The 24,356-nt window shown below is 41.7% G+C and overlaps 1 protein-coding gene across 1 annotated transcript in view; it reads right to left on the bottom strand.

Annotated features, from left to right (window-relative positions):
* Window positions 1-24,356, bottom strand: part of fstl5 (follistatin-like 5) — a 134,878-nt gene that overhangs the window by 63,292 nt on the left and 47,230 nt on the right. Inside the window, exons 5-6 of the mRNA XM_061079209.1 lie at window positions 13,122-13,318; window positions 8,741-8,861 (exon numbers count right to left, since the gene is read on the bottom strand). Of these exons, the coding sequence (XP_060935192.1) occupies window positions 8,741-8,861; window positions 13,122-13,318 (318 nt within the window). The remainder of the gene's footprint in view (window positions 1-8,740; window positions 8,862-13,121; window positions 13,319-24,356) is intronic.

A 24,356-nucleotide genomic window follows, 5' to 3' on the forward strand; every position in this document is an offset into this window, starting at 1 on the left:
TGCATTTCCTCTTCGCTATTAACCGATGCAGATTCAGCCTGGTGAAGAGGAGCGGTTTAATATAGTAGATATAACCTGAGGGTGACGTTAATCCAAGGAGACACACATGGAAGCATGTTTCGCTTTATCATTATTATTGCTTTGTGTGCAGGGAAATGAGAAGAGTACGTTGCACACTTTATATTTAGCTCATATGATAAAGAAGCAGATACAACAACAAACATCCAATCTTCCAAAACAATCAATTTTATAAAATACATATGAAAACAAATCAAGAGTTCATTACCTGAAAAGCAGTTATCTATTATAGCTAAGGCCCAGATATGAAACTTTCACAGAAGTATCAGGGAACTTTGTTTTGTTGAGGTTTTGTAGTATTCATGTTTTTTTTTGTAGTTTATAGATATTCAATATATGGTTTATGGTTTAAATATCGTGGGAATAATTGGTAATTAAAAAAATAATTAATAATAATATAAAAAATATTCACTAAAACACTGTGTAGCACTTTATATATTTTTTGAAGTTCTTATATATATCTATATTGATTCGATTTGATTAAATCTGTTCTCATTGAATTTGTCAATCATGGTCTTGTTTTATAAAATTCCTTCATAAGACCATTTGTATTATTATAATCAAAACAGCACTTTTCTTTTATATGACATGTTTCATAGCTTGTGGGAAACAAAGCAACCGAAGCAGCTCTGCTTGTCGTAAACAAGACGGTAAGAAGAGTGTAAACATGGGAGGTTTGTTATCTCGACATCACAGCCGTGTGATGAAGATCCTCTGAGCGTCTTCCAAGGAAACGACTTCAGTCAACATCGTCTGAGTCGTCCTCACGTCTGCCCGAGAGGATTCATCAACGTAGACATGATAGTGTTTGTTGATTTATTTTGGAAAAACTAAGCAGTTCAACTTTTACAAGGTCGAAGAACTTTTAAATTTGAATCTGAGAATTTCCACTTAACTATTATGAATAAATGATTATTTCAAATGGTCCAAATAAATACAAATTCTCAAAGCAAGAACTAATTGTGCTTTTTGCTGCATTATTGCTTTAAGAAGCTTTTAAATAATGCACTGATTTTTATTAGGTAAGGATAATTATCACCTGCTTTTTCTCTCCTACTACAAACACTACAAAACTGCACTCTCTGCAATAAGTTAACCAAAGAGCACTGAAGCCGTAGCATCTATTCTACTGAGGCTGTCGTGTCGAGTGAAGCCTTCACGACTCTGAGACACATCACTTTCAATCTGTGTGAAAGAGGCCAGTATATTTAGCACCTGCATCAACCGAGCTTCACCTGTTGGAGATGCAGAAAGCCTCTAATCGCCAGCCTGCGTGTTCTACTGGGTTTAAACCTGCAGCCGCCTCCCATCCCACTTGAGAAGCTGCACAACTACAAACGGTGCACGACAAACACCTTAGATTGGTTGACAGGGGCAGTTAAATGTTGAGAGAAGAGGAGCGCTGTGTTTATACTGCACTGCTAAGCAGTCCTGACAGCCAGAGAAGCCCCATTGAACCTCTCCCAGTGAGAGGGCATTAGATATTTTGAGGGAAGGTTTCACCGAACTTAGAATTCAAACCAGAGCTGAAGCGTTCGTTTGTTGAATCCAGAAAAGTCTCTGACCTCCAGTTGTGTAACTGTCCTCAGAAGCAGCTGCACTGACGGGCTTGTGGGCCGAGTAGCACAAGTACTTTATTCATTTTACTGTATTTACTCTGCATCATGTTTGTACAGGGCAATAGTGAGACTAAAGATCCCTAGAGATCCTTCTCAAACATAGGTCCAACATCTGCCTGCCTAAGATACTAAAAACTTGTCTACGTGTGTGTGTGTGTGTGTGTGTGTGTGTGTGTGTGTGTGTGTGTGTGTGTGTGTGTGTGTGTGTGTGTGTGTGTGTCTGTGTGTGTGTGTGTGTGTGGTGATGAGTGAACCCAATGTTTCTACTGCTTCTACTTTGCTTTTAGACATTTGTTTGAAGCATCTGGTGTCTTTTGCAAAAACATAATGTAAAGTGACGGTTACATAAATAATCCATAATTCTGATTCTTATCTGTGCTGCAGAATTGAAGGCATTCAGGGTATACAACACAAATAAGTAAGTGGTCTTGACAAAAAGCTTTTTTGGATGAATATATATTAAACGTACTGTTCAAAAATACAATGCGATCCCTTTATCATCCACTTGAATAGGAAAGAGCAATCCCCTGTTGAGAACCACTGAGTGCATTGGCCTGTGCACTGGGGTTTAGGATCATTTCAAATAAAAAAAAAACAAAAAAAGCTAATTCAAGTTCTTTTAAATCTCTCTAATACATTCCAGATATAGAAAAGCTACATATTGGAGAATGAGGCATGAATTATGAAACCATTCTAAGACCACTTGTGGCAGCATGTGAATAGGATCCTCAGCAGGGGTTATGACAAGTAAAAGCCTGAGTATCCATTAATTGTGGCTGTGTCACGACACTTGAATATCACTTAGTGGAGCGAGCCGTCCTGTCTGTTTGTTTAGATCTCGAGTGCAAGAGGAGAGTGTTGGTTAACTCGTATTCAGAGCAAAGCACAATTTCTGCTACTGCGAGGATTATGTCAGACTAAAATTGGCAAAATGATGATTTAAAATATAAATTAAACAAAGGTAAACACATGCTTGGATGAAACCACAGGAGCTGCATGGAGGCATGTTGTGTTTTTTCTGTTGTTTTATTACGTCTAAGGTGTGGGTCACCATCGACTAAAATTGTGTTGGATACAAAGTTTACTGCTGAGACTCCAGAGTTGTTTTTTTGGACACAAACACGTCTCAAACACGACATAGTGGGGAGTAGATAATGAGTTCATTTTCATTTTTCGGTGAACTATATATACTGGCCCAAGGCCCTAGTCAAAAATCTCCTGTCTTTGGCTTGTTTTCATTTGCTGAAACCAACTCAGCCATTACCGTGTTGCCAGAGGCAGACACTGTATACAGAGTTAATGGCAAATCATTGCTGATGTGAACATAACGCTCAGTTACAGATGTTGCTCTTGATATAACAACACAGATGAAGATCCTCTGAGCATCTCCTCACGTCTGCCCGAGAGGATTCATCAATGTTGTCATGTTAGTGTTTATGGATTTATGTGGAAAAACTGTGCAGCTCAACTTTTACGAGGTCAAAGAACTTTTAAATTTGAGAATCTGAGAATTTCCACCTAAAAATTATAAATAAAAGATTATTTCAAATGGTCCAAATAAAAACAAATTCTCAAAGCAAGCACTCATTGTGCTTTTTGCTGCAGTATTGCTTTAAGAAGCTTTTAAAAAATGCAATGCTTTTTATTAGGTAAGGATAATTATCACCTGCTTTTTCTCTCCTGCTACAAACACTACAAAACTGCACTCTCTGCAATAAGTTAACCAAAGAGCACTGGAGCCGTAGCATCTATTCTACTGAGGCTGTCGTGTCGAGTGAAGCCTTCACGACTCTGAGACACATCACTTTCAATCTGTGTGAAAGAGGCCAGTATATTTAGCACCTGCATCAACCGAGCTTCACCTGTTGGGGAGTAGATAATGAGTTCATTTTCATTTTTCGGTGAACTATATACTTGCCCAAGGCCCTAGTCAAAAATCTCCTGTCTTTGGCTTGTTTTCATTTGCTGAAACCAACTCAGCCATTACTGAGTTGCCAGAGGCATACACTGTATACAGAGTTAATGGCAAATCATTGCTGATGTGAACATAACGCTCAGTTACAGATGTTGCTCTTGATATAAAAACACAGCCAACTCTCACCTTGAACTCGAGCAATCTATGGCGGCCACTTTAAAAATTACAATAAAATAGATCTTATTACAGCCCATCCTGGTTTTCCACCAGTACCCTCCTCGCCTCAGCAGAAATCAAAGAGCTGTATCTCCTACAGCCGTGTGTTCTGTCAGGAGGTGTCAGGGTTCAGATCAATATCTGGGCTCCACGGAGCAACGAGCAGGGGCAAGATGGATCCTGAAGTACAGCACCCACAGCAGTTATACTCCACTTGATAGAAAAGTACAATTAAGGTCATTACTGGGAATCAGTTGAATAAATAATGTGTCCTGAATAAATCAAGTTTACAAGGAAGAAACAGTGGAGAGAAGCTGAGAGGAGGGAAACTAATGTACATAGAAATAGGGATAACGTCTTTCACTTGGTGGGTGATTTAAAAAAGTTGCCACAATAATGAATGAGCCCTATGCGGTGGGATGTGGAGTGGGGGTTTGTTGGTGATGTGGTTAAATGCCAAATCAACCCGGAGGGAGCATTCAGACAGATTCTCTCCGAGCACTCGCCCATTCATTTCCATCGATGTCTGTGAAGCAGCACGTCCGAACGCTCGGAGACTGGTTTAGTAGGTTCATCCAAACTAATAACATTTAAACTGTGTGGTGCACAAGCAGAGACCGAGCTGAAAGGGCTCAAACAGCACCGGTCACTGTCTGCCTCACAGTTAGAGGCTTTTCCAGAAATGCAACCCAACCTGACTAATGTAAATCTACCTAATAGACCATGTGCATTGCTTACAGCCTGGGTGTGATAGCAGACATCAAATACACTCAGCGGTAAGTCAAACATCAGGTGCACTACGCTCCAGACGTATTTTTGTACCTTCACGTTGAGATATTACTTGCAGCGAACCGCGAGCGTGACCTTTCCTGAGTTTATTTGGCGGTGATCACAGATGCTGAGCGGTCGGCTGCAGACGACAGAGCTGCCTCTCTGCGCCGACTGAACACAAGTGCTTTTCAGCTATCTTGTTTTTTAGCAGAGTGTGCAGCTCTGGAGGCAGTGGAGAGAGAAGTGGATGCAGAATTGTATTTACAGAGGCACAAATGTGTACAACACAACGTAGCCTGTAATCACTCAAATGCAATAATTGCGGTTCAGCTTCCAATGAGTGACTGGGGCACAGGATGAGGTTGAAGTGCCGAGCGATACTCGTAGTTGTGTTTTGCAGGAAGCTGCTGTACACACTCACATCAATGATGAGTTATTTTTTTATAAAACGTTCGTGTATATACGAGAGTGAACAGTATTCAAGGTCGCCGCCGTGCGAGTTTATACAGTCACATTGAACATTTACTAATTTGTCCGTCCCTGTCTCTCGTCTCGCTCGTGCAAATGAAAGATGTCAGGGTCTGTCAGTCAGTGCCCCCCCCCCCCAGTGTGTCCTGACACTCCCACCAAAAAAGTTGATGACGTGCTTTCACACCTTGATGGACGGCGCCTTATCTGTGTACCCATGATGCACCGGGGCCATCACTCACCAAATGATTCAACGATGACAAGGGGCCGACTCTCGGTAGCGTGGCACACATCCTTCATATCTGTTACATCATCTAATTAAAAGACATCACTTGTGCCAGACAGTTTCCTACGGCAAGCTAGGAGGCAAATTGATTCTCAACACACACACCCCCACCCCCACCCCCCCCCCCCTTCCAGTCCCTTCTAATGCAGGAATGAATAATGCATCGACATTAACGTCTTATCTTTTGTCCTGATAAACACAGTTGCCACACTTTGAGGTGTGCAGCAGCGCGCCCTTATTAGCCCAGCCGTCAGACAGGTGGGGTTTTCATCGGGGGGGGGGGGGGGGGGAATCAGGCGGCGTTTACTGCCGTTGGTTTTTCCAAGCTGCGCCATAATTCGGATTTACTTTATGACGGCCCTCGTTTTGTTTACGACAGCGCTTTAAGTATTTGCATGGATTTTTTTTTTTTTTATAGCCGCCACTCACAGATTATGTCGGCAATGAAGTGAGAAACTATAACTTGTCAGGGGGTGTTAGCCTCAGGCTCGGCCCGTGTTGCTGCTCGGCGCCGCTCGTCTCCCGGCTGCAGCTGCTGCAAGCCACTGTAACGCATGTTCAAAGCCACGGTTCAGGCCATTATCCAGGACGCCTGTCACTGGATTATGTCGACGGCTCCGCACACCCGTCCACTCAGATGAAACAAATTTGGAAAAGAAAAAAAATGCAGCTCATGGGTGAGACGCTACACGGTTGATTTATAAATACATACAGAGGAACCTCAATGGATCGTCCATGCAAAGGAAACCTGAGCAACTACTGTTTTTTAACTTATTGTTGAGAGAGAGAGAGAGAGAGAGAGAGAGAGAGAGAGAGAGAGAGAGAGAGAGAGAGAGAGAGAGAGAGAGAGAGAGAGAGAGAGAGAGAGAGAGAGGGATGCATGCCACTTGTGGGTTAGTGCACAACTGCAGCGGAAATTGTGCAATCTGACTTTCTGCGTGGACGGTAACAACTTTATGGATGATACAGCGAGAGATCACGCTTCATATTGGGGTTGGAAATAATGTTTAACAAAGCTATACAATGCAGCAAAACACCAAGTTAGAGATCTTGTATGTTATAATGAGAAGTGTAAAAGAAATCGGCCTTGACGGAGGTATGCACTGTAGGAGCATCCATCTTGTTTCCTAATTTAAAAAAAGGAACAGATCCAGTGTAAATCCAGATTCAGCGGTAGATCCATTTGGATTCATCAATTTCTTGATATGACATTTCTGTTAATTCATGGATTTAGATTGTTTTTAAACCTGTCATGTTTTGGGGACTGATATTTGGTGTAGATCCAAATAAAAATCCGGATCGAATGAACTTAAATGTGGTTTCATAAGAGGACTGTTGGGTCTGGTGGAGGCATGACCTCCTTCTTTCCTGGAATCCGACCACACGTGATTACGTTTTGAAAAAAAGCTGCGTCTCTGCATCTGCTCATTTGCACCAGGATCATATCCCTCGGATGCGTGGATCTAGTTCTCATGAAAGTGGATGAGTTGTAATGTTTCGGTGCAGCTGTCAGTCTTTAGTCTTGGATTTGTGACCTTGTTTTCTGCCTCTTTCTTTCTCAGCTGCCTCACAGGCATATTAAGAGTCTACCTCCAAAGCACTTAAGTAGTTAGCAGAGTAGAAGTAGTTTCACCGTGAATTAAATAAAGAAGACAAAACCTCCAAGAATGTAAGACTCGTCTGAATTCAGTATTAGACGAACGGGGGTGAAATGGCTTCGAGTGTCGGAATATCTGGAGTCAAGAAGTTGACAAAGACACAAAAAGCTCCTCAGTCGTAAGAAGCACATTATTGCTTAATTAAAAAAAACACTTCATTTGTAAAAAATAAAAAAAAATTCCACCTCACTATAGAAGCAATTCCAGAGTTTTAATGAATTGACATAAGCGGTGAAGCATTTACATAAAAACATTAATTAATAACGACGTCGTGTGGCAGGTAAGGACAAAGAGCGGAGGAGAGGAGGTGGAGGAGAAGAATGAAACGGGTTTGAAAGGGAAAGGAACTCAGAAGCCACAGAGGGAGAGATTTACCGGCGTGAAATATTCCATTTCTTTGTGAGCGGTTAAGCTGCAGGATCTGAAAAAGTGAAGAGGAGGAAGTTGGAGTTGGAGCAACTCAACTCTTCTTCAAGGAGACGCAGGCAGCTCTCCACGGAGCGGCTGAGGTCCCCTCACACTTCATGAGGTTCTGCCAGGAGAGCTTTGCTCCCACACATCCACGTGTGATGTGGAGATTAACAGACGAGACCAGACTTTCTTCACTCTGCCATTTGCTCTCGTGATGTCTTTTACTTTTATTTATAATTACTGCCTCTTCAAGGAAAGGCTTTAAATACAAAAGGGGCTGATGAAATGACGGTTGATCGTGAATTGCCTCCCTCTGCTGAATGTGTCAAGCCAGCCAAATGTCAGAGGATGTTCTGCGAGGGGATATCGAGCCGACTGGAAATGTCAGAACCATGAAAGAGATCACGAGGAGGAAACAAGGGAGACTCAGATAGAGAAGAGCACCTGTCGTCATTATGTCTCCTAATGAGGAGGAGACAGGATGCTACCATTTCATAATATTTGTGACCTGCTTCCTTTCCCTCCACCGTGGGGGGGTTTAAATCCTTCATCCATCGCTCGCGGTGGACGGAACATCTGACGATCCCACAATACACAAACAACCTGCAGTTCAAAGTGAGTGAACCTCTGGCAGGAAATCAAAGTCTCCTCCGAGTTTATCGCCGTCGTAAACTTTGAAACGCACGGCCCACGGTTTCCACGGGAACGCGACAGACTCACGGTTCAGATGTTAAGAAGAAGTCGCTCCGCAGATTTCAGAGACACAATCAAAGTTTAATTAGAGAACCTTTGCTTTTTTATGGAGCCCGCGAGGTTTATACATTTTAAGACACGCAGCTTATATTTCATGCCGTTAAATGTGCAGCAAGCCGCTCGTCAGAGGTTTGAAGTAAATGTATGTGAATTTATTATGATTATAAAAGATTTTCTGCTGCTCCAACATATTTCTGTTGTTTGAAGTTTTCTTTTTTCTTTTGAAGATTGATAAGTATTATAACATTAATGTCCCAGTAAAGATGTTGCAGATACTTCTTCCTCAATGTTAATTGATTGAGACGACAAGAGCATCAAATTCAAAGTGTGCAATTAAACACTTTATGAGATAATGAAGGTGCTGGTGCACATTGTTTCTCAGACGATGTAAATGACAAATGAAAAAGGTAAATATCACATGTTGTTGGTTCATTCTTTTTCAGGGACAGTATTAAATTAGTTTGTTCCACAATTTCAAAACTCAAAATGCATTTTTATGGGGATCACTCAAACATATTGTTTAGAGTCATTTCTTTTAGTTTTGCAAACCAAGCTGAGCACTCACCGAACGCCGTGTAGAACTCCTCTTTGGTCAGGTGCTCGTCGTCGTTGACGTCGTTGTACTTCAGCAGGTCGAACAACGTGCACTCAGAGAAGTCCTTGGACAGACCCTCTTGTTTGATCACCTGAGGACACAATGATGTTTGGTTAAAGTTTACACTGTATTTCAGTCTAAATGTCCGAATTAACACAAGCACCTGTCGTCAAAACATCAAATTACATTTATGTATCAAGAAAACATGTTTTGCAGGACGTGTTTATTCAAGGATTTGTATTTAAGTCTCAACATTTTTGATACGGAATGAATTGGTAAAATATTCGCTGAAAACATCTTTCATTCGTTTTTCACCCAAATATCCATTATTGCTTGGGGAATATAATACCCTAAAAGTCCAATTGCTTTGAATATGGTTCACTATGTGTTTATTAACCTCTCTTAATCAAAGCAGCAGACTGGACTCATGATGGAAACTCGCAAATATTCCTTTCATCCATATCAGAGAGAGGATATTTTGCCTTTTCATATAAGTAGTGTGCAGAAACCTCCTCTCCTCCTGAAGAGGCCGATAACCCGACGCTGAGGTTTGTGATGTCATGTTTAACAGGCATTTTACTATAGTGCTTTTGATCTTGTTCTGTAAACATCTTATATATGTGACAACCTTGGCCCCCAGAATAAGACAATATGCATAATGTTTTACAGAGTCTTGAACCCTGTATTTTTCTTCTAAATAGATACGAAAAAGTACATGAATTTCCTCTGAAACGCAGTTCAACCAGCACCGTGCAGGTTTGTCTCCTCCTCCCTTCAGCTTCATGCAAAAACATGATCCTGTTCCTCCGCCCGGCACTGACACATCCATCATTCTGGATCAGCTGTCAGAACACTGATCACAGGAGACGGCTCTGTACATCACATCCCGTCCATCACATCAATGCTCCGCCCTTCATCCAACATTTAGGAGTCACCTGTAATGGCATGTCTTTAGCGGATCCTCCTAACACTGCAGGAGACAAATAACTGTGCAGCTGCCTGTGTCTTCCATATCTCATCTTTGTCTTCTTGTATTTATTTCATACATTTGAAGCTGATCTATATCTAAATTTATCTAAATCGAAACTTAGCCATTAGATAGAAAAGAAAGGTGTTGAATCGTGACTATATTCTTCATTCTCCGGTCCGTCTTTGTGCTCGGACTTGAGGGTCACAGTCTTTATTGCTTTTCAGTGCTGAAGGGAAAACTGATGTCCAACTGCAGCTAGACATCTCACCTGTAGAGAGATGTCTAGCTGCGTCCCTCCAGATTCACACATTGAATGAACTGTTCTATCCTTCCACCTTACTGTACGTGTGAGAGAAAAGGTCACTGGTTCTAACACTTGTTTCAAAAATAAACTCGGAATCTTTTTTTTCAAATTATGACGAGAACTGCAGGAGAGTCTGCACATGTAAAGGGAATAAATGTTTAAGATAAATGTTTCTTTAGTTGCAGTGCGAAAATCTGAGATAAGGAACTTTAAACAGAACACAGACGAAATCTGTATCTTTATCCTTTGTGGAATAAATACATTTCTAGACACGGTCTCTCAGGTAAACAGAGCCAGAGCTGACAACTTCATATATCAGTTTTTTTGGGGTAAATAGTTTGATTTTAAACTTTATATCTTTGTTTAGATGATAAATATGAGAAACGCACATGGGGAGGAAAAAATGAGTTTTGATTTGCCATTTTAAAAAGGGCAACTGAGACTTAAAGGTCAGTGACAATTGTGCACGATCCAGTAAGTCAAGTGAGCCAGGAGGAGGATTTCCACCCTGGAATTTCCAATGAGATCAGAGAGCGCTCCGATTATAAAGGAGGCTTCAGGACACAAAGCTAGAACAAATTAAGTTCTAGCTTTTGAGCAATAACTTCATTTGTAAGAATCTCTTGTTTTCTTTCACTTTCATCTTTCATCAATAAGCAAAAAGAAAACATGCAGAATGTCAAATTTATTTTAGTAAATCTGAACTTTTAAGTATTTTAAACTCACATTTTTTGGAGAGAAAATGAAACAGTGTTCTTCTTAGCTATTAAAAAACTCAACATCAAAACTCATTACCGGCCCAGTGAGCAGGATTTAAGGGCTGTATTGGCAGAAATGGAAGAAAGATTCATAATTAAGTTTTAATTGGAGTATAATCACCTGAAACTAAGATGAATTATTGAGTTTTCACTTCACAGCGAGCTGGTCCTCCTCCGCTGAGCCGAACATGAAGCACCAGCAGCCAACAACACACTAAACCAAACCCTGGCTCTGAGATGGTCTCTCACATTTTTAAACTACCTGAAGAAAACCATAGATTCTCCTACATATGCTGCTGAGGGAAATTATAATAACTGATTGCATGCACACTAGTGTTGAGGGACAGTGAAACTATCATCAACCATCTTCAACTCTGAGATCTTTTGGATTGATGAAGCACTTTCCCTCTGACTTCATCGTGCAATTATTCTTTGCTAATGCAGTGTCAGCTCTATACCTGATGGATGAATGGAGTAACTTTGTTGTGAGGTAGAAGAAAGAAAGTTGTTTCTTGTTTATGATGTTTGTGCCGTTTCCCGTATTTTGGATTCCGTGCAGAAGCCAATAAGTTTTATTTAAATTCAAACCGTTCCTGAAATCCCCTCCTCTCTTGCTGTCTTTTAAAATATGATTTTGTGATGTTACTGACAGTTTATGAAATCTGTCAACCGTTCCAGAGAGGATGTGGATGTTAATTGTTGCCGACTTGCTCGTGCCACTCAAACATCGAGAGGAAAACGCGGAACAGAATAAACACATTAGCTCCTCAAGGTCTGAAAATCAGCCCCGAGTAATATCCGATGGGTTGAAAGGTCTTATTCAAATTCACTCTCGGAGCAAACTGACAATATTATTCCACGAAACAGAGCACAACACTGTTGACTATGCATTTCACCCGCTGAGCATTGATTTCTCTCATTCTGGCCCAGTTGAACGTATAAAACATGGAAAAATATGGAAATAATATGAAAATATGACAAAAATATCCAAATTTCTGAGGCGTCACTTAGCAGCTTTGAGCTCAAAGTACAAAGATTTATTCACATGAATCTAATGAGACCACCCCTGGCTCACCAAGGTGCCCCCCCCTTCAGACAGTAGATCCCATTGAATCAGCAGGAAACTGACCCCAGAGCGGGAACTGCTGCAGTGGATCTGAAAGAACGCTGCAGGATGCTAACACGTTCCATTATTCAAATTCTTTCTATATTAAATCAGTCCTCGGGTCCGGGCCGGAGTCATTGTTATGCACGGAATATCTTTCTTCCAGCGAAAAAGCTCCTTTTTACCAGCGTCTCTGTCGGCAGCGCTGGTCAAAGGCTGCGGCCTCCCATGAGCACCAGGCTCCTCTGACCCACATTGCTTTTCAAAGGGTTTTACCTGCAGCTCAGCGTCCAGAGGGGGGGGTGGGGGCAGACATCAAAGTGGGCAGTTTAAACACCTGAGTGCACCGGGTGTTTGTTTCCTTTTGGTTCTGGCTTTTGATTTTGTAAAAACATAACGGTGGTTTTGACGGCCTTGAGAGGATTCTATAAGAGGAAAGGGAAGCAGCTCTTTCTTCTGCCTCCTGTATTAATATACAAGATGAGAAGCTTGACTCCGAGATCAAGTTGTTGTGTTTACCTTCATGTGAGGAAAGCTGCTTTCAGACAAGGCACTGAAATGATCAGTAGGGGCCGGAAGTGTCGAGGCAAATGTCCGAGTCTGTAAACTATCCGACTACTTTAAGAATAAGTGGGCGAGTTGATGACGTTTCTATCGCACAACGAACACAAAACTGAATAAAACAAAATAAATATCTCAGGAGGAAGAAGAGATGCCACTTTGAAGATGATGAGTTCAAGAGTTTTAATTGATAAGTCAGTGTCCCTTTGTGCAATAATTCAGAAGTGCATTGTCTATGTTAGATTTTGTGTATTTATTTCATATTTTGATATATTTCTTTACCTGATATTGATGTATTTTGTGTATTTATTAGGGCTGGGCGAACTCGTTTAATCGAGTGATGAGTTAACTCGATTAATTATTTTATCTCGCGTTAACTCAGGTTTGATTATTTATTGTTTTATTGTGAAAGTCAGGCTTTTATTTTGTGAAAGTCTGTTGCTGACTGCTGCAGAACAGGAAAAAAGAAAATAATTGGCGGATAAACAATCGAGTTAACTCATCACTTCAGTTAACTCGATTAAAACGAGTTAACTTGCCCAGCCCTAGTATTTATTAATAGTTAAACATCTATCCATCTATCTGTCTAATTGACCAGACGTTTTCAGGAGAACATCTCAACTCACCCACTCACTATCTCGTTCTGTTCTTACCTGTGAGAGCTCGCTGGATTCGATCTGACCGTTACTGTCCGCGTCGAAGCGTTTGAACATCATATCCACCAGTTGCTTCCTGGCAGCCATGTTGTCCTTGTGGGCGCCGTGCACGCGAGAGCCCGTGTACCTCTTGTCATGCAGATCCAGAGTCTTGCTTTTCAGCCGGCGGTAATCGCTCAGTCTGCAGTCGTCATCTGGGAATAAAGGGGAAAAAGGGGTCTGTGAGGAAAAATGCTTATTCTTTGTTTGAATAAATAAAAATATTCAAATGTTAAGAGGAAGTCTAAATGTATAAATATCTCCTAATGATTCCCCAGTGCAGAGAAAGAGCCCCCTGATTAAAAGCACTGAACTTAAGAATTGGATGCTGTGTTTAAAATCTCCGCCAATTAGTACCTGTGAAAAACCACAACCCCCCGGTAGACTCACATTATTTAACAATAAGCTGCTGTTTATATTCAGCAAAATCCAAAATCTGAGCCTGTGTGCCTCACAATAACAACAGGATGACAATAATAACAGGATTATTTCTCTCCCAAGGGGGGGAAGCTCAAGCAGCATCCCACCGCCTCCGACTCCGAGAGAGGAGCAGTCCCGTCTCCACAAAGGAACTGACGAACAAATTCATCACACAGGTGTCAAGAGCCAACGCTGACAGCAACAGAAAACACGGCGCCGACGTATTTACAAACCGCCATCAAAGGCCCCGGATCAAAGAAGTCGACTACATGAAAGCTTCGGCGGGGAAGAGTCGGTGCAAAGAGAAAATAATGACTACAACTACAGGTTGACACATGTCACGTCAAATTCTCATTGTGGGATGAGGAAGTGTTTTCTTCCGCTAATAACAGTCGTATTAGCTGATGTCATGGAGCCCAGAAAGGGAAAGTTTCTCGGGCTCGGAGACGCTTCCTGCAAACCTCCGGTGGGGGGGGGGGAGGTGACATCACCGCTCGCTCTGGTGTGATCACTGACTTTGGGAAAAACAGCAGCTGCGAGACAAATGAACTCTGTTGCAGGGGGATGATCAGGAGAGAAGGATTTGGGTGAGAGCGGTAATGAGATCTCCGCTCGCTGGGAGCAGGTGACTTGTTATGCAGAAGAAGAGCGATCGCAGAAACCGGTGACGTGTCATTATCCAACACGCAGGATATTTTTATGTCTTATAGGTAAATTTACCACAGAGGTTTCCATCAGAGAGATCCTGACCCTTCACCATCATCTGGGTTTGAGAGGCTGGAAGCAACTCTCCCAACAATCTGCCAGATAGAATCAAAGAATCTTCGTGCCCTCGTTAAGTCGCAGGGAGAAGAAACTTTATTTCTGGAATTGAAATATTTAGAATTGTGACTGAGGAGTGTTTGAGACGCAAGGTATCGTGTTTATTTTGGCTTAAACTAAATAAGTCACAAGTCAGGAGTTATTTATATTCAGAATAATCTCTTTTTTTCCAAATAAAGAGAAAAAATGTGTGTAAACAGGAGAAATATCCATAAATTTAAACTGATCAAAGATGATTTTTGACTGGATGATTTAAAATATTTTAGAAAATTGATCCAAACGCTTTCACCAATGTGTTTGAATGACGTCTCAGTTGTTTATCTGCTGTTGAAATGTCACCCAACAGAAACCTCCTCTTGTCTGTTTCTCCTTCTCTAATAACGACTTGGAGAGCTGAATAATTGAGAGTGTACTTCTCCAGGTGGAGAGAATTAAACACAAGCGAGGAAACCCTGGAACAACTCTTGGGTTTGTGGTGTTTTTGCAGCTCCACCTGACAGAGAGAGACAAACTGACTCGTTGACAGATGTTCGGGCTGAACGCTCAGTCTGGAGCTTCCTGCAGCCGGCAGCGTGTGAACGACAACTGCTACGTCTTCTCCACCGGCCGCTGCACACAACCAACCAAGTGGAGAAGCTATTGAATTACACAATTTAAAACCGGTGAATGTGGCTGGTGAATTTCTTCAGGAATGGAACCAGCGTGTTTAATCACCACACCGGATGAACTTCTGCTGTTTTGACAAGCGTCAGTGCCAGACAAGCTGCCTTGGTCACAAATGGCAGAATGAATAAAAAAACAAAATGGCTGCTGGCGTACCCAGGAGATATGAAGGTCACCGACGTCAAAGGAACAAGCTCTGTCACATGCACACGCACACACACACAGCTGTGGACTCACAAATCGCTACGCACACAGTCTACACGTGTCCTTCATATCTAAACTGCACAGGAGAGCGTCAGCAGTAATTAGAACAAGGTCTTCTTTCAGATATTATCTAAGCCAACATGTCAAAACTGTCCAGTTCAGCTCCACAGAATTCTGTTCACAGTTCAATCCATTTAGTTGAGTTTAGATAAAGATTAATATTGTCAGTCTTATAAAACCCAGTGTCAAGTCGTGCTGCACATTCAAACTGGGTCCTTTGAAAGAAAGATTCCTCAAAAGCCAACCTTTTTAACTTCATATAACTTATAAAGTCTATCTGTAAACTGTTTCTAAAGATGGATGACATGACTCCACAATCATCTACATCGCCCCCTGGTGGCTGTCTGCATGACACCTGCCTCCCCCATGTTAGTGACTGGTGCATCGGCCAAAAATCCAATAAATATTTTGTCGTCAAAGATGGTTTCTGTCGAATACATGTGTTCAAATGCTAATTTTCCCCATCAGTTAGATTTTAATTTATCATTTTACATGATAAAAACAGTCTCATCAGCAGGACCTTGATATTGCAACTTAATTTCTGGGGAAGTGGAGATGCGTCCTCCATCTTTACATACAATCACTAACCAAGTAAAAATGTTTAAATATCTAAAAGTGAACTGATTCAAATCATCAGTGAAGAAGTCCAGATTTGACCTTCATTGCAGTCGAATATTCTGTGTTTTTTAAGGAGAATAAAACACCCAGGGAAACACCATGTTGGGAGCAGACCAGACATTGGCAGGACTGAATCACGACTTTGTTAAACCGCACACACTGAATCTTTCACATCAGAGGTGAGGCTCCTGTTCGCTGCCAGCAAACACATTTCAATCTCTCACATATTCTTCCAGGCTCAATTTAACACTTTAAATAAAGGTCTGTTCTCATTATAGCAAAGAGGAATTTGGGATAATTTAAAGAAAACTTGATTAGAAAACAGCATGTTGAGTATGTTTATTTAAAAATAACAAAGATGGATTAACTTAAATCATACAAACTATTCTAAGGATGCTTGTTTATTTGGCTGGATCAATTTTGAAAATGATCCAATGCCGATTTCAAAGTCTGAATCAAAGCTGCTCTTTTCAAATGTGTCGGACAAACCTCTCGAATGTTTGCACAGACCTAAAAAAGTTTGACTTTTGCAAGAGTGAAGATAATAACCTGCACTGTTCACCCGAGTGTCCTCCTGCTCATTTCACTGCACATTCAACACCGCAAACACTTTGACCTTCACACAAGCTGCTCGAAGAAAAACAGAGTCCTTGGATCTAAAGGCAAATGGGCTAAAGTTTGTGTTTGCTTGTGTTGTTTTTCCACTTGCTAAGAAAGATGAGAGTTCCAACCAACCGTGCAGAGTCTCCTCTCGAACTGCTACAGCTCAATTACCACATATGCCAAAATCCACCTAATCTTCCACTTTCCCCATGTGTAATCTTAAATTTTTCCATTTACACTCATCTCAACTCCGCTCATTTATAACACATACTAATGGCAGCACAGTCCTTGTTTACAACATCCAATTACAAGCTGAGTAAACAGCGTTCAAGGAGAGCTGACAGAGTTAGTAATAGAACCATCAACTGTAAGGCTCCCACTAGAACGCTTTGGCGTAATGATATTTTTTTTTCCGCAGTGTTCATGGATGAAACATGACATTCTGCAGCTGATGGAACTCGAGTGGTTGATGTGGAGTCCGGCTGTGAAACTTTTCCATTTCTCTCACAGGAGCTTTTGCACTCGAAGTGTCATCATCCCTTTCGCTGTTATGAGAGAATCCATTACTGCTAAAACTACTTAATACTTAAAAAGGAAAGTTTCTTTTCATTACAGCTGTTACTCTGTCAGAGCGACTTTTAGTCAAAACCTAATGGTATTTCCCTGAATCTCTATCACTGCTTGGTTATAGCACATAACGGACACAGACTTATCACAGTATGTTTTACTGTACATTTTTGGACTAGTCAATAACCAAACTTTACTTCTGACAAATGTTAATGATCACTAAAGCTTCATATGTACTTTAAACAGCTCGTCAGGTTCGACCATGACAAGCACCAGCGTGTCTGAGGTCAAGTGTCAACTCTGTCAGTGAATGAGGTCATGTGTTGTTCCATGTCAGACCATTACACTTTTGGACCACTGATATTAACAAGCTGCACCAAATTTCACGCAGTCGTAGATATCAGCTTTGTTAATATGTCGTAAAAAATAAGACCCATGAATGTCAACAGACACTTGCAGCATCCTTCCACCAAGTTGTAGTGATCTATCAAGTGGTATTAGCGTAATCCTGCAAACTATACTAACGCACAGGGGTGAAAACATAAGCTCCTTGCTGGACGTTACTTTGTTCATACAAGAAACCCATTCAACAAAAAGTTGTAAGCGTCCAGATTAAGGGAGAGATGTGCTAACGAAGCCTGAGCACCATGCACTGTTGTTTTGCATGTGTTAGTGATGTGGAGCCACTTCAGGTCAGTGATGAAAATTCAACAACAACTCAAAATCTTCAAAAGACCAAACACTTGCACATTATTAAGTAACTCTGGTGGAAAATTGACGATTTCTTAAAGCTGTTATTTCTTTATATCGAGGAGAACATATTTCATATCTCCCTTAATTACACTCTAAGAAAGACAAATTATTTATTTCATTAACACCATTAGTCAAACAGAGCGGCACACTTACAGGAGACGTTGTTATCAAAATTCAACAGATTTGCTTTTTACCGTTAACTTTTGAATTACTGCTTCACTTTAGCAGGGTTTTGCTTTCTCAGCCGTTTGTGGTTAAAATAAATAGTAATTCATTAGCGTATCGAAGGAGCTGTTTACAGGCGTCTGATTAATAAAGAGAATAAGTGAACGCTTTGGCAAGAAAAGGTTTTTTAAATAGCGTCTTGATGTGCTAGAGTTTCATCTCGGGTGAAACCCACGTCAGTGTCTGTTTGCAGATTCAGGCAGTATACTGCATATGTAAAAAGAAGAAAGTAGAAAATGTATAAACCCTTCTTTTTCTGGTGGAGCAGACAGAGCCGCCTGAATCTAATAAATTGCCACGAGGGACGGAACATGAGATGATGCTGGTTAGGAGTGAAGCCTGGAAATGAAATGCAAATGAAATAAGTCTGAAAAATATAATCTGGCGGCGTGGAGCGGTGAACTTAGCAGACCTCTGTAGCGTCTCCGCTGGAAGAGAGAGCGCCTCCGGTCGGCATTACTCACTCAGAGCTTAGCACGGAGCAGGAACTCTGACAGAGCTGTCGGTGATCAGGTTGCATCGTGGGTAATAGAAGCACCAGGATTTGACATGGGAACCGAATCTGCTTCTAATGCATCAATCGTTTGTAGTATCATTGATAGACCACTGGTGCAGGTGAAGCGAGAACAATACCGTATTTTTCTTGACCTTGAAATTCACTGTTTGGTATTTTTGCATCGTGGTGAAAAAAGGAGAAATTTAAACAGCTAGTTTTCAGAGTGAATGGATTCAGTGACTGTTCAGATTCAATGTGTTTCAATTGTGTTTCACTTGCATTTGATGGAACAAACACAAAATATGTTTCAGTCACTAACTATGTCCACACGTGAAACATGACAGTTTTAAATCTCACTCTGCATAATTCTACTTCCTGTTGGACAAAAACACAAAACATGAACTTATCTGTTTCGTTTCCTTACAAGCTTAATGTAGCCATATTTAGATTTTTTTTATTTATTACAAATACTGAAGAAGAAATCCACAGCTATTATGAAATGATGCTGTGATTGCAAATGGATTCTTGATTAAACTCCAACCTGATGAGATGTAATTAAAATCAGTATCACAATAAAAAAATGTTTTAATGCACAAACATCTGCACAGTGATCTATACCGATCCATACAGTAACCTTGATCCTTTGAGTTAATTAAATCCCTGCAGCCATTAACATGGAGCCAGGAAGTAGCCGACACTGTTGCTGTGGTACAGTCGTAACAGCTCGAGATCTTCTGCAGAGCGCAGAGACCAAACAATCTGAATAATCATTACACAAAGAGGAATCCATCAAGGTCAATTGGAAAACTTCAGAGATTCAAGAAATTCAAAATTCAGCAGGTACAATCATGGAGCTTCTTCTCTGCTTCCTTTTCCCTCGGCTGTGCCAAAGAAAGGCGTTGCAGAATAGACAATGACTCACTTCAACAATGCAGCTCCTTCCACCGACTATGATGTGGAAAAGGTTTTTATCGCAAGCAAAGGTTTAATCATCGAGATTATAAATCCACATGTAGCTGTGTGGCTAATGCAGGATCATTATAAATGCTTACCGGTCTGAATACAACTGTGTGACCTACCGGTTTGAAACCAAAATAACCTTTATTCCTTAACTAGAGACACTTAGATCTTTACCATTTATTCCAATTTACAATCCCTGCTAAAACTCTTCTTATATATAACCAGTGCAGAGTCTGTGGTAAACCTGCCTGTGAAGAATGGGCTGTTTGTTTTGCCTGTGGTGAAGCTGGCTGCAGCATTTCTTTCTTAAAATGTAAAAGTGACCTGCAGCTACTGAGCCACAGCAGGAGAAGATCTGCTGCAGGACTCGGAGCACGGAGCCATGACGCTGCAGCACAAAGAGCTGCTCGCCTGTTTATACAGAACAGAGCTCTGAACCTGTTTATTCAAGGTTTATCAATATCTAACGTATTGTTTGTCCATATTGCACCAAAATCCACACAACACCTCCTTGGGCCCTGTACACTACACGTCCCAGGTATGGAGCTGATAAGATAGTCAGTTCTCAAGGCAGGTGAGGCACATACAGACGGTTTTCTGGAAGTGGTTGATAGATAAAAGTATATGTTCGAGTTGTGTAAAAATCAAGATATGTATACAAACATACTCTGTTTGTGTATTTAATCTTTCAAATCATAAAACTTTAAACTGTATTGATCCATTTGCAGCTCTTGTAGTAGTTTTAAAATGGGTAATATCTATAAAACCTATATTTTACACAATACAATGCAACTTAAATATATAAATGTGATTTGGAGATCTGATTCTGATCAAAATCAGAATCAGGAATCTTTTAATTGCCAAGTATAGTTGCACATACAGGAAACTGCCTTGGTGTGGTTGGTGCACTGTACATAAATAACAATCAGACATTAAACAACAATATAAAGAAATATTAAACAAAAGAATATATACAGTAACATAGTTATGGGCATGTACAGTACTAAAATGATGTGAAACATGGACAAGCATTGACTTTTTTTGATGAACCACGTCTGGGTTCAGTGCAGCACAACTGTTTGTTATTCATCATTGGTGGCACAGTGATTTGTCTCTGAAACATCCAACATCTGGACTCAGAACTGAAATGAACCCGTGAAGAAGAAGTGCAACAACAAGTCTCTGCATGTAAACCAGAATGTTCTCCTGGGAACGACAGCTAACCCGTCCACAGGGAGACGCCCTGCGATGGTGACGAAGCATGAAGGGCTAACAGCGATCTTTGCATGTGTTGCTATACAGAGCTTTATATTCAGATATGTAAAAAATATCAGTCAGCACGCAAGAGAACATTCTGATTAGTCTGCTCTCTCAGCACCTGAGGAGAGAACCGCTGTGCACCACGAGTTGAGCGACGCGGAAACAACTCCTGCATAAGTGATCACCAGCTGGCGCTCGACTGTCACAAGTTACTGTAGAGAACAAACCAGATCTGTCCCACATCGAGCAGACCCACGTTTCCCGTCGCTCCACCGCCCGGGTCCCTGCTTTCGTTTGAGCCCAAAATACACACGAGTCATTCCTGGAATACACATTAAACTCAGTGAGGAAAAAAAAGGGAAGCAATCTCCATCCTGTCCACCGAGGCCATAACGCTGAGTGAACCACCCCCCCCCCCCCACCCTTTAAAAGCACTACTGGTTTATTTATACAAAGACAGAGAGTGGTTCGGTGGAAAAGCTGAACTCAACTCCGGCTGAAACCTTCCCCCACCTCTCGCCTCCTCCTCCTCCAGCTTTCCATCTCCAGCTCCGCGGCCCACAATGCATCAGCACGGCTCAGCGTGGCAACTTGCTTAGCCAAATCAGGGGTCAGTGATTGCAATCTTAAAGAGCAACCAGAGGGGCCACTGCTACAACACCTGAGTGAACCTGAGATGTATATACGTGGGCTGGAGGGACGCAGACTCCTCACACACTCCGGGGTGAGACGAATGCAAAAATAAATAAACTCACAGCAGAACCCAGGAGGAGAGAAAATACTTCTACTTATGTTCCAGAGTTAGAATCAAACAACATCGTCTTTAAATAAAACTAGTGAAGACATTGTTTAAAATATGCAGTAAACATGTATTCGCTGATTTCCTCAGGTAGAAAGTCATTGTGAGTAGAGTCTGCTGAACAGCTGGAGTCAAATCCAACAAGGAGGTTGTTTTTGGCCCCGTTGGTTTGTTGGTTTGTTGGTTTGTTGGTTTATTGGTTTGTTGGTTTGTTGGTTTGTTGGTTTGTTGGTTTGTTGGTTTGTTGGTTTGTTGGTTTGTTGGTCAGCAGGATTCTGGAGAAACTACTGAACAAACTTAAACTCAACCTGGTGGAGGGATGGAACGGTCAAGAAAGAACTCAATACCTTTCGGGGGAGGATCCGGAAAAAGGGAAGATGGTTTTGACATTTTCACTGATTTCCCAGGGAATAATTCAGGATCTTATTTGGAGAATTGAAATCTATGATTGGAGACATCGGTGGAGCTGGATTGAATATAAGTGTCTGGTGCTTGTTGCAGATGTGCTCGTTTGTAGCATGTTCGTTATTTTCCCAGGGAATAAATCATGGATCTCGGTGAAAAGAAATCAGGCACATTCAGGGAACTTTTGAGTTTTTGCTATTTGGTGCAGCTTGATTGAATTCAAGGGCACTGTTCTACTTAATGAATGTTAATTCTGTAACTGTCCCTGGGTTGATGTGCCTGCGACAGGCTGTTGTTCAGTGGAGACGAGGTTTGGGCTGATTGACGAAATGTTTCATTAGAACATGATGCTACCTCCATCTTTTCTCAGTCCATACATATTCGACTCTTTGAGAACTTGACTTTCTCTCTGCACATGATAACTTTCCGTGTGTGTGAGGTAACGTCTCCAGACAGACTCTCTCCCCCTTCACTCGCTCTCTGTCACTACCGCTTCGTCCCCAGATGCAGGTGTAAGTCTCTCCCTCCCATCCTTCATCGGCCCCACTGCTCTTCCTCGTGTCTTAATCTTTGATGTATTGCCCCCGCCCGCCCCTCCTCTTCTCACCTGGAAGGGGGATCATTATCATCCAGGAGACTCTGCACGAACTCACAGATTCAACTCACCCCCCCACCACCTCTGCCTTCTTCTCCGGGCTCTCAGAAGCCTCCAGAGGAGTTCAGAGCCGTGGAGTCTCCTTGTTAAAGGATCTCCTCCTCTCTGCCATCTGCTCCACCACAGCAGCATGAAACTGCATGAGGCTATTTCCACTTTACTGAGGCTTTTGTTCCCACTGTGACAGATCCACGCTGCCTGTGTTCTGCTGGCTCCTGTTCGGTCTTTAATGAATGGGAGGCATGACTCATCTTGAATTCTGCATTGAATATTCAGTATGACATTGCAAAAATGTTTTTTGCCAGAGTTTAGATAAAGTTATTGCAATGCATGAATGAATTAGCGAGGCTGCAGATTGGTAAACATCTCTGAACTTTTCAAGGGCTTAACTTGTTTTTAAGCCCCATTGTTTGAGTTTGAGTCGTTTATTGGAAAGTACCCAGAGTTTTTAAAGAATGCAAATTGTTTTAAACTCATTTTTACCACTTTCTACATCGACTCACCCCAAAGAGAGGGAGATGGAAGTAGACTGAGGCCATTCTACAAAATATCTCCATTCAGACAAGAACAAAAACTTATTACAATCATTTAAACCCCCAAAAAAAATCCTCTCTGTCTTAGTGTCTTAATACGTCTTTCAGGTGTGGACGAGCAGCTCAGAGAGAAAAGTTTGTTCTGCAAAACATCCGGTATTAGTGTGGACAGAGTCGTGAGCGGAAAGTCTGAGAGAAAGGAAGGAGGAGGAGGAGGAGGAGGAGGAGGAGGAGGAGGAGGAGGAGGAGGAGGAGGAGGAGGAGGAGGAGGAGGAGGAGACCAATGAGGCCCTGTTCAACTCCTAAATATGATCCCAGAGGAGTTGATCACAAGGAGCTGCCTCTAGTTGATGAGCTGATGGAGGACAGTGACCCGGGGGACAAACACACCCAGACCAAGACATGAAATCAACGCACGGCTGCAGCTCTATATTTGGACGAGGTGCAGACACAGAGTTTGTTCACTCTTCTGTCTGTTGACAGACTGGAGCTTCACACTGAGCACGGAAACTTTTCTCAGAGTCACAGGTTGATTTAAAATGGACAACCTCCGAGTCCTGGATGATTCGGTGACAGTTTCCACCTCAAACGATGTAAACTATTGTCCCTGCGACACATATATCAGCCAATAACTTTTTATACCTTGAGCGACAGAGGTCTCTCATTTTATGCCGTCCACGGTTCTAGCCGGCGAGCGGGGGGGCAGAGTGAAAGGTTGCTTACGTCGCTGTGAAGTTGGAGGTGTGCTGCCTGTCGCCTGCAGCTCCTCGTCTAACAGTTCACTGTGGCGGCTCCTTCTCCTTCCATGAGTCACTGCAATATTTCAAACTCTGATCTGCTGTCAGAGAAACTCGGCCTTTGTTTTGTAGACGCATTTCTGATGAGGAGTGGTAAGTGCTAAGCTCAGTGGAAAGGCGACCTGTGGTTCCCCAATGCTTTCATGCAGCAGGAGGAAATTTACAGAATACCAGAAAGATTTTTATTTTTCCCAGAAACGTTGCCACAGTTTGTAATACTGAAAATATACAAAAATACTCTCATATATGAATACATTCCTTAGCGGCCCAGAGGTCCAATAGCTATTTTATATAAAGACTGGATGCTACATATCCACATAAGTCAAAGGCCGGCACCTGCATGCTTGGCCTCA

Source organism: Limanda limanda, chromosome 10 (genome assembly GCF_963576545.1).
Source record: "Limanda limanda chromosome 10, fLimLim1.1, whole genome shotgun sequence".
NCBI classification, from domain to species: domain Eukaryota; kingdom Metazoa; phylum Chordata; class Actinopteri; order Pleuronectiformes; family Pleuronectidae; genus Limanda; species Limanda limanda.